Source organism: Cyprinodon variegatus, unplaced genomic scaffold, assembly GCF_000732505.1.
Source record: "Cyprinodon variegatus isolate N-32 unplaced genomic scaffold, C_variegatus-1.0 Scaffold476, whole genome shotgun sequence".
Taxonomy (NCBI): Eukaryota; Metazoa; Chordata; class Actinopteri; order Cyprinodontiformes; family Cyprinodontidae; genus Cyprinodon; species Cyprinodon variegatus.
In genome coordinates this window covers 57,984-69,809 of record NW_015150929.1, presented here as the reverse complement: position 1 = coordinate 69,809, position 11,826 = coordinate 57,984, and the positions used below count along the sequence as shown (strand labels likewise).

At 37.8% G+C, this 11,826-nt stretch overlaps 1 protein-coding gene across 1 annotated transcript in view; it reads left to right on the top strand.

The window, feature by feature from the left end:
* The window catches only part of LOC107094308 (integrin beta-1-like), a 27,158-nt gene that overhangs the window by 12,597 nt on the left and 2,735 nt on the right, over positions 1–11,826 (top strand). The window contains exons 6-10 of the mRNA XM_015389852.1: positions 946–1,148; positions 1,223–1,461; positions 4,816–5,038; positions 5,594–5,829; positions 5,921–6,087. Coding sequence (XP_015245338.1) covers positions 946–1,148; positions 1,223–1,461; positions 4,816–5,038; positions 5,594–5,829; positions 5,921–6,087 — 1,068 coding nt within the window. The remainder of the gene's footprint in view (positions 1–945; positions 1,149–1,222; positions 1,462–4,815; positions 5,039–5,593; positions 5,830–5,920; positions 6,088–11,826) is intronic.

The following is an 11,826-nucleotide window of genomic DNA, read 5'->3' as shown; positions in this document are numbered from 1 at the left end:
ACTGTGGTCTCCGTCGGTCGTCCATCGCTCCCACGCCGCTCGCAGCCTTACTTTGAATGGCCGGTTCACACCGATGTCGAGAAGTTGAAGTTCCTTTGTCAGACCTCCCGGAATAACAGCTCTGTTTCACAGATTAACAGCGATGGTGATGCTTGGAAAAAAACACCTGGTCTCCTTACATAGACCTCCCTCAGCCACTCTTTCATCATCTCCTCATCCATCCAGCCCTTTTCATTTGCCTTAATAACGACTCCAGCTGGAAAAGTCTCTTTAGGCAAAGTCTTTCTCTTAAATATCACCATAGGCGGCAGTTTCTATCCATCCACGCCCACACTTCCCCTTTTAACGTTCTTATGGTGGTCTCAAACGTCCGCAGTAACAACACACATAGGGCGCGCCGCACTCTTTGAGGGGAAAAAAAGACGTTTATATGCGCCTTATAGTCACGAAAATACGGTATCATCTTTGGAAAAAAAAGCCATACTATGTCAAACAGTGGAAAATATAATTGTTTTGAAAATTTTCAAAACCAAATTTTTAATTTTTGCATTTGAAATCTTAATTTAAACATTTTACAAAATTTGCCTGATTAATTTGAGTCAAATCCAGAGCAGATAATCCTAATCTTGAAAGTTCTGATGAATATTTTCTGAATAGTGGCGTGTTTGGTTGGTACTATCTGTAGAATTACTATGTATTGTATTGTAGTATTTTTATAATTGGTGTCACATAAAAAAAACTGCTACAAAGCCTTTCCAGTTTCCAGCCATTTCTTCAACAGTGCAATAATACATGGATTCTGCTTTAGTCATTAGAAGAAAAAAGAAAATGTGAATCAAGGAGGAGTTTTAGTCACGCCGGCAACTTGTGTGACATTAGATACTCAGGAGAAACATGTTTTCTTTCATTTGTACAAGTTTTTCAACAGTTTTTCTTCAACCACAGGTCCATTTTAACATCAGCATCACCTCTAAGGGTTGTCCAAACAATGGAAAGCCTGAGATCATCAAGGTAAGGCCCCTGGGGTTCACCGAGGAGGTCGAGATCACCCTCAACTTCATCTGTGAGTGCGACTGCCACCATCAACGCATAGAGAATAGCCCAGACTGCCACTTTGGTAACGGAACCTACGAGTGTGGCGCCTGCAGGTAACGGCACGACCAAAACCCCTTACATGTCTGTAAGAAATCCCTGGATACTAGTTTTCCAACCTGCGTGTCAGGTGCAAAGACGGCCGCGTGGGCAGGAAGTGCGAGTGCAGCAGCAACGACGTGGCCACAGAGGACATGGACCGGACCTGCCGCAAAGACAACGGCACCGACATCTGCAGCAACAATGGAGAATGCGTGTGCGGCACGTGTGAGTGCAAGACAAGAGAAAACCCAGAGGAGAGGTACAGCGGCCAGTTCTGCGAGTGCGATAATTTTAACTGCGACCGCTCCGGGAACAAACTCTGTGGAGGTAAGTTTATTGGAGGTTTAAATGTGGGGGAACCCTACAGTGGACTATAGTCGTTGCATGAGATTCTGTTATGGATTCTGTAGATGGGTTCAACACATGAAACATGGAAACGTGACTGAAAGTTAAGGAGAAATAGAACTGAAAGGAGAATAAAAATTGTCTTTTCACTTCAGAAATTTGCTTCTTTTAACAGTTTTTTTTCCACCAGTTTAACCCTTTATAGAGCACTCAGTGAAATCCTTTTAAAATCTAAATTTCAAGCCAATAGTTTTAGTGGAATCCAGGACAAGACCTTATTACCTTTGTATCATTAAAAAAATATGGATGTTTTGATGGCAAAAATTAATGTCAGTGTAATAACATCAAACGCCAACTTGCACGAATATATTAATAAAAAAAACAAAAATGCTTCTATAAGAAATTCATTTAAAAAACTCTGAGAGTGAAAGAAACACATTTTTTTGCCTTAGAGGCCTTAAAGGAATAGTACACCCAAAACATGATTAGCCTTCATTTTCTACTCACCCCCATGCTGAACAACACTCTGGAGTACTTTTTTGATATCTCAAATGCATCTGGAGATCTGGGAGGCTTTTTGCTGTCTGCTGACATTCAAATAATGGAGGTCTATGGCGCCCGAGGCAGAAAGGTCCATAAAAGTCCACAAAAAACGTGTCAATATTCCTCCATACTGCTCGTCAAATGTATTCCAAGTGTCCTAAGTGGGTAGCGTCCATAATTTACTCGAAACGAAGTCATTTAGAATGTTTTTAGAGCATAAACAGTAGTGTATAGGATTTCCTAAAAGCGCGCGCCTGCGAGTTCACGAGTCTACGGAAACCGCGGCAGACCAAACCAGATGAAAGTGCGCATTCAGCTCTTCCTCAACACGGAAGTCCTCAGACATTTTTCTTTCGTTGTTTCTTTCTTTGCACAGGTAAACAGCACATTTCTTCTTCTACGCTTGCATTATCGGCAGAGCAGACGCTGAATGCGCACTTTCATCTGGTTTGGTCTGCCGCAGTTTCCGTAGACTCGTGATCGCGCATGTGCACGCTTTCAGGAAATCCTATACACTACTGTTTATGCTCTAAAAACATTCTAAATGACTTCGTTTCGAGTAAATTCTGGATGCTACCCACTCAGGACACTTGGAATACATTGGACGAGCAGTATGGAGGAATATTGACACGTTTTTTGTGGACTTTTATGGACCTTTCTGCCTCGGGCGCCATAGACCTCCATTATTTGAATGTCAGCAGACAGCAAGAAGCCTCCCAGATCTCCAGATGCATTTGAGATATCAAAAAAGTACTCCAGAGTGTTGTTCAGCATGGGGGTGAGTAGAAAATGAAGGCTAATCATGTTTTGGGTGTACTATTCCTTTAATGCTGATACTGGCACTTACATTTTTTAGTTTATAAAGCTAAATATAAATGTTAACTAGGCTTATTAACTGTTTAACTTTTCAATTAACTTTTTACCTTTTTTCTTGACATGTTAACTTATTTTTTCAACCTAATTTACAGTAGATAATAGATCATTCAAGGGCTCATCTAATTGGTCAATTGCTAAAATAAGCCATGTAGCAGCATCTTTGCTGAATGGCTGGATATAGATCTTGTGCTTCTAGACGTCACTGAGGGATGGCGATGTGGGAGGACTTTGGTAATGGGTATGCAAATGATCAAAACCGCTAACTTGCCATATAAAGGGTTAATAGAGTCATAGACTCTACTCTAGATATAAATTATATTATTATATCAGTATATTATGCTACAGACAGTTTAAGAAAATACTTGGAACACACATTTGTTTAATAAAAACACAAGATTTTTTTTTTTATCTGCTCTGAAATACGCTAAACAAGGTAAAATATCAAAATAAACCATAACCAGATCAAATCTATCAGAGGAGAGTTTTCTTATTCTCTTTCATCTGGAAAACATTTTGAACCTTTTCCAAGTTATATCTGATACTGATTATTATAAAATAACTCCAGTCGATCCCCAATATGTGCTGACAAATTTTGTAAACAATATTGTTTTTTAATGTTAACAAATGTTACACAATTCTCAAATTAAATAGAAAAAAATTAAACATTTCTTAATATATCATAGAAAACATTAACAATGGAAAGCAATGGAGGGAGCAGCAATGCTTGTACTTCATGTGATCTTAAAACATGGCTGCTGAATGCACAAATGAATCTACAAATGCATTCAGCTATCAGTCGATGCCCATACAATCAAAATCGGCCAAACATATTGACTTGCTTACGGTTTGGTCTGCCTCTCATCCTGTACTTTGCCCAGTTTAATGAACCCAAGTCTGCTTATGACTTGAAGTACATATTACTCCCTACGCTAAAAATTTACAGTGAATTAAGTCATTGGTATTGTACGGAAGAGGATTAGGGCTACTGAAAAAAAAAGAAGTTAACTGATTTTTACATTTTATTTCAGTTTAATATGGGAAAAAAGTCAGAATTCTGACTTTAATCTCAGAATTCAGACTTTTTTCCTCAGAATTCTGACTTTAATCTCAGAATTCTGACTTTTTTCTCTTCAATCTCAGAATTCTGACTTTAATCTCAGAATTCTGACAGCTAACACACTTGTTAGCATTAAGCCATAGCCATGTCTGTTTTAGAGACTAGCTCTCTTGTTTTAATGACCTTCTGCTCCTCCATTAATGAGGGGACCCCTCGGACACGTAAAAAGTTGCCTAATTCCGTCATTTTCCACCAATGTGTCACTGGCCACCTCAAACAACTCACATCTTTGTCAGTGAAGCTTAGTGCTCCCACATCTCTTCCATCATAGTGCCCATCTACATTAAGATCCAAAATTCTGAGATTAAAGTCAGAATTCTGAGAAAAAAATCTGAATTCTGAGAAAAAAGTGAGAATTCTGAGATTAAAGTCAGAATTCTGAGATTAAAGTGAAATAAAATTAAAAAATCATATATATTATATAGATAAATTATATATAGATAAAAAAACTCTAACCAGTTACTTCCCTCTAAAACCCACAGGATGTTGATTCTGCCCCTGAATATAAATAAATGATGAGAAAAGTGTTTAGACCAGTGTTTTTTTTTTTGTTTGTTTGTTTTTTTTTTTTTTTTGGTAAAACTTCTTAAAGGGAAACAATTTTTTTGATACTGCATCAGGATGGTCAGATTCACACATTAGAAACAAAATACAACAATCTGATCAGTTAATCTCCAATTGGGTTCAAAATCCCAGAAATACATTTTTTCCTTTATGTTATTTGTGATGGTAGGACCATGAATGATATTCTCCCCCGCCAAAGAAGACACTGTTCTAAAAAGCTATTCTCTTCGCTGCAGGGCACGGAAAATGCGTGTGCAGGAAGTGCGTCTGTGACCCCATGTGGAACGGAACGGCCTGCGACTGTTCTCTGGACCAGAGCACGTGTCTGGCCAAAAACAAGCAGATCTGTAACGGCAGAGGACGGTGCGAATGCGGCACCTGCAAGTGTGATGATCCTAAATTCCAGGGCTCGACGTGCGAAATGTGCCCCACCTGTCCCGGAGTCTGTGCTGAACACAAGTAAGAAATGACCTTGATCGCATGACCATAAGGTTTATATTTTAAAGAAATATTCTCATGCTGAGACTAGCAGGCATTCCTTTTGACAGTGTAAGAGTTCTACAAGGCACTGAGAAAAATCACACTGCAAAAAATCTAAAACTAGATAAGTCATTTTTTCTTAAAATAAGTCCATTTGTTCTTGGATTGAAGAGGTAAAAGAGACATTTTGCCAATGCAACAAGACAATTTACACTTAAAATAAGAAAACGAAGTTGCATTTTCTTATTTCAATTGCATATTATCTAATTATCTTATTTTAAGTAGTAGTTTTCTCATTTACCTTCTCAAATTAAGGTTGAATACCCTTAATTTAAGACATTTTAACTTATTTCTAGATTGTTTTTGCAGTGCAGGGGTATAGATTCCAAAGGGGTTTTGCAAAAATGCTTGTCGAGCTAATGAAAGACATATTTTATCAAAGGAATTCCTTTTAAGATATGTACAGGATGAGTAAATCATAGATGCTTCCTGGAAAGACTCTACATCACCAGATTTTTGGTATTGTTTCGTCAGAGACTGCGTGGAGTGCCGGGCGTTTGGCACTGGGGAGAAGAAGGAAACGTGTCAGAAAGAATGCAGCTACTTCACCTTGTTTAAAGTGAAAAGCAGGGAAAAGCTACCCCAACCCAACGACGGTGCCTACCCCATCGGTCACTGCAAAGAGAGGGACGCCAACGACTGCTGGATGTACTACACATACAGCGTCACCAACAACACAGAGAACGTGGTCTACGTCTTGGAGGAGCCTGGTGAGCACAGACTCATCGTGGGGGTTGGAGGCGTTGAATGAAAGATACAGATTCACCTTAGAGGTTACAAAACTCTGCTGCTCTGTTTCAGATTGTCCCACCGGCCCAGATATCATCCCCATTGTGGCAGGCGTGGTCGCCGGTATCGTTCTGATAGGCTTGGCACTCCTGCTCATCTGGAAGCTGCTTATGATTATCCACGACAGGAGAGAGTTCGCCAAGTTTGAGAAGGAGAAGATGAACGCCAAGTGGGATACGGTGGGTTCCCGAAACTGTATCTCTCTCTATGAGAGTCTAAAGGATCATCATGGCTGATGTTTGTCTGAGGTTTTTAGTAAAGCGGCTTAAATGTGGAAAACAGGTGTAGTTTCGGCCTCCATTTCTTCCCAGGGAAGGTAGTCAGTTGTTCTTAGCAGCAGATGGGATTTGCAGCCATGTTTATGTCATTACGAGCGCTCTTGCTCTCGCTGGCAGCAGCGAAGGCAGATTGAATTTGTTGCTTTTGAACAGGGCTCAACTGAAAAAGGAAAAACGCTAGAGTCTGTGTGGACTTTTTTGGGAATGCTATGTGCTCTGTGCATAACAAGACTTTCCAGGGAGGGGCTACAGCTTCTTCCCTCCCTGCTTCCTCCCTCATGTCACATTGGGAGCCAACAGCAACAGTATGTAAAGCAGGAATTTGCTCTGTATCATGTGAAGTCGTACTCCGCCATCTAGTGGAGGTATGGCGTTATGGTTGCTGCAGAAGACAAGTTAACACGCCATTATCTTCTCCTTCATCGCTCCGCTGCAGGAAAGGCATAAACTATAGAATAGACCTTAATGAGACCGGTATTTTAGGACATAAAAATACAAATAAGGGGGAAATCAAGGCATTATGTCCTTAATACATTAAAGATCTGTAAAAAAAAAAATCACTTATTAAATTTACCCCTAACTGTCACTCTAAACATAATAAAAACAGCATACCCAAATATAAATATATGCTGTTCTTTAAAGGAGTTGAAACTACGTAAACAGGAAAAACTGCAGAGTATTTTTTTTATAGGTTAAACCTCCAAACTAGCTTTCTAAGCTGGAGTCTGTTTACAAAGTGATTTTTTGATTAAGAGTGGGAGCACATTTTCAGAGTTTCCTTCTCCATACTTGCTCTGATTTTTTATCATCTTTTCTGCGCTCATGAAGTTTTAAAGTAAGAAGTGGAAACAGTGATGCTTTACTTTTGTGGTTCATTAGTTATCGTACTGAATTGTACGATTAGTAAGTTTTATCGTATGAAACTGAATCCAAATGAAATAAAATAAGCAATGTATTAAGTCATGCATAAAAAGTTATTCAAAATTTCGCCAGCTCTTGTTAAAGGGCTTTTTTTTCTATGCAGAACACTTAGTAATCAATGCGGGTTTCTATTGAGACGCAAAGTAAGAGGAATATAAAAAAGGTTCTACTGTCCCTGAAGAAGATTTGCTAATTTAGAGGAGGAACAAATTCCCCGAAAAAAGCCCAACTTACAATAGATGTGCAGTGGGTCAGAGATTAGGCCGACTCTGGCAACTTTAAATCATGTTGGCCGTGCAGCGCCTTTGAGTCATATTATCTCATCGCCAATTTTCCCGGTAGCTGAGTGTTTACACTGGAAAAATGATCTAGAAATAAGTAAACATTTCTTAAATGAAGTATTTGCCATTAATTTGAGTAGGTAAATGAGATAGTTTGCCAATGGAATGAGTAGTTCTAGATCAGATATTTAGATATTTAGATTATATGCACTTGAAATAAGACAATGCAATTGTGTTTTCTTATTTTAAGTGTAAATTGTCTTGTTCCATTGGCAAAATGTCTGTTTTATCTCCTCAATCCAAGAACAAATGCACCTTTTTAAAGAAAAAATGACAAATCTAGATTTAGATTTTTTTCAGTGTATTTCCTTATTGCAATAAAGTAATTTCCCTATGAGATCATGAAAGTATTTCTGATTCTGATTAATCCACACTTTTAAATGTTGTAGCACAAGCAGATGTTTAGGCACATAATGCTGCAATTTCTTCTTCCCCAATATTTGGCACTTCTATATCATCGAAAACAGGAATGATAAGATTTAAACAACACAGAATTTAAAGGTTTGAACTGGTTCCCATTGATTCTCAATGCCCAACACTAGTGAAAAACCAATTGCTATCTGCGTCTTGTTAATGTTTTCTCAAAGCTCATTTCACTTTGTCAACGTTTGCATATATAGTCCATCTGAAACTTTCTACAAATTCATGTTTATTACACTTTAGGATAAAAATAAACATAAATAGATCTCATTCTGACCTGAATTTGGCTTTTGTGTACACTCATTTATGTGGATAAAACATTAGCAACATTAGCTTTTTTTCTATACTCTCCTTTCCTGCTCTCTTTATTGGTAAAGATTTAGACAAGAAGCAGCATGTAGAGCCTACCTGAAGATGACCCACAGATTTTTGGAATCCCAGTTTTTAATGGATAGATACAGGAGTAGTGATAGCAAGTCAGACTATTATTAGCATCCAAGAATGCACTGTTTCCAACTCTCAAGTAAGGAAAGTTGCGACTGGCTGTCCTGAAAGTCGCCATAAGTCCTTAGATGATGTCATCACCTAGTTTTCGTACTTGGTCTTGTTTTTAACCAGCCGTAGAAGAAATGACCATCAATATTGGTGAGGCAAAAAGTGACTGAAAACACCCTAAATACATTTGAAACTAAAATTAAACGATTCAAAAACATTTCTGAACCAAACAGTAAACAATAAATTGATCTTAAGTTAACAAATGTATCTTTTTTTTTAATTAAAGCTAGCAGATGCACACATAGGGGAACGAGGCTGTGTATGAATTAGGTTCCGGGAGAAATCTATGTTAGTGCAACAGATTCAAAGAAAAAAAAACAAAGCATACCTTATTTTTTTTCAATCCTGCTATAAGGGACTCTTTTTCAGTGGGAAAACAGAGGACAGTTGTTTTTCTCTCTTTTACTGCAGAGACGTTTTCCTGCTGACTAACCTCAGCCTGTTAGTGCTTTAGGCGACGAGCCGCAGCAGCCTTCAATTCTCACTAAAGACTGTAAACTAAGAGCGACCCGTGCTCTCACGTTGTAACCAAAGTCTCTGTTGGAAACCTACATATGGAATTGGAAATTTCACGTCTTTTAGATCTTAAAATCATAACTGTAAAAACCTTTTTTTATAGTAATATCCACCTGTATATTATATTCGGTACATATCCAGCTGTAAATTTAGTTCATAACACTGGTGATCTATATATTATATTCATTATATATATAATAGTATTCATCTCTATACTCATTCAGTAGAAAATCCATGTCCTGTATTTGTCCTGCACTTCTGGTTAGACCTAAACTGCATTTCGTTGCCTTGTACCTGTACATGTGTAATGACTACAAAGTTGAATCTAATCTAATCTGAATCTAATCTAATATAAAAACTGAAACAGAAGACATTGATTTTTCTCGGAAGTATTGGTTTCATTTATCCTGGAAATCATACAACAACCAAAATTAATTTTTTTTTTTTTTTTTGAAGAAGGCACAGAGGCTGCATATTTAATAGGCTTTCATTTTCCAGTAGTGCAGACGGGTATGTAGCACCCTGAGCTGCAATGCAGTCACCATCTAAAGCCGAGGGTTGCAGATCTTAAATTAGTGTCCATGCTTTCCCTTAAAGTAATAAAAAGGAAGCACAATAGGCAAGGCAAGGCAAATTTATTTGTATAGCACAATTCAGTACAAAGACAATGCAAAGTGCTTTACATGATTAAAATACAGGAAAATAAAAAGAATCAAAGCAAGTAGGAAAAAATAAAAAAAAATGAATAAAATAAAAAATGCAGAAACGAAAAAGAATATTAAAAACAGTTTGACTAAAGAAAATATGTTTTAGTTGAACTGTTTAACTAGAACAGTCGAAGGCAATCCTAAACAAATGTGTTTTTAGTCTTGATTTAAAGGAACTCAGGCTTTCCGCACTTTTACAGTTTTCTGGAAGTTTGTTCCAGATAAGTGGAGCATAGGAACTAAATGCTGCTTCTCCATGTTTAGTTCTGGTTCGAGGTATGCAGAGCAGGCTGGAGCCAGAAGACCTGAGTGGTCTGGAGGGTTGATACACTGATAGCAAGTCTGTGATGTATTTAGGTGCTAAGCCATTCAGGGATTTATAGACTAACAGAAGTATTTTAAAGTCTATTCTCTGAGATACAGGGAGCCAGTGGAAGGACTTTAGAACTGGGGTGATGTGCTCTACTTTCTTAGTCTTAGTGAGGACACAGGCAGCAGTGTGAAGTATTTATTAAGAACGGATCACCGTGGTCTGAGGAAAGCAGCTAGCAGAAACTGGACATTTCTTTTACTGGATTAAACCGCTAGATGTATTTCTATAGAAAGAAAAGTAACTCAGGTTTTAGATAAGAGATTGATCATTAAGTATAAGTGTTTTACAAATAGCAAAAATAACTCTTTACAATTTGAGAATACCATAAAGCAACCCATTCAACCTTCTCTAAGGTTACAAATTGAGCATTAAAGCCAAAATGAAAAAAATTTCAAGGGTGTTAACAACTGAGCAGATGAGAAATATACAATTATCTAATCAGCATGATATATATATATATAATATTCTCACATATAATGTGATAGGACAAGGAGTCCTAATGTACAGCCCTGAGGAACTCCGTCAGCGGTTTTATCAAGTAAACAATCTAACTCTATGGGGCGACAGTGTTCTGTCTTTAATTTGGTTCGATAGACCCCTCCAACCGGTTCTTATTATATCTCTCAGTCAGTAAATAGGCCCCGCCTCTTATTCTCTAAAGGAACCTTGCACAGAACAGCAGCTCCTAAAAGGTAGCTTTTGTAGTCGGCTGTGTCGGCCTTCACCCTCTGATCTCTCACTTGTCCTTATTCCTCTCTCTGGTTACTGTTAATTATTCTTTTTTTTACTGTTCTGATGTTCTTCATTTCACTACTGAACTCTCTTCTGTCCTCATTCTCCACCTGTAGCAAGAAAACCCAATTTACAAGAGTCCAATCAATCAGTTCCAGAACCCAAACTATGGACGTAAAGGCGCTGTCCTTTGAGTTCGTATTTCCTTTCCTCTGCTCTTGGTCTTCCTGCATGGGCTGTCTCTCTCTGTGTGTCCCTTCTATTCATTCTCTCTTTTTAACAGCATAGCAGGTGTCTGTGAGGGTTTAAATTTGAAAAGATTTGCATGAGCGTGTTGTGACGCACTTTTTTGCAAGTCTTGGGTGTTTTGAAAAAAAACAACAACTCTAGTCTTATCTGGTAGGTGTTTGTCCTAAGGCTTAATGTGTCCCCCTGGCTGTATGGCACACACGCATGTCTGTTTGTAAAGTGTGACCTGCATAGATGACGTGTCCATTAAGGGATGAGCAATACTTATATTCAATGACTAATTTTTGTGTGTCATGTTTTTGGAAACTAAAACGTTTTTGCAACAGTATTGAAGGTTTATGCATTTTTTTTTGTTCAGATTAAAACCACAAACTTAAATATTTGCTATTGACATCTTATCTTGACAAAGATTAAGTAAAGCAGTGTAGGACTTGGAAGAAAACAAATGATTTTTCTAAATATTGTATACGCAAATTTAGTTAGATGAGGGTCAGGGTGCATCTTTTTGACCATCTCAGAAAGTACTTTATTCAGCAAGGACAGCTAATATGCTTCAACGATAAGGATTATGATTAGCATTTTGATATTTTTGGTCTGAATTAATACAGCATTAATCACTGTGTTTAATTTTTTTACACAGTAGTAATAAAAAGGCACCAATGGGTTAAAGCTTTGCGCCAAATGTCACCCAGAAACTGCCGCTGCTAAAACTAAGAAATGGCTGAAAAATAACCTGCTGGCACACAAAAAAGTACAACTATAACTTTAAATAGAGCATCTCAATATAAGCTATATAGTCTATTATCTACTAAGGGTCTTGATACAC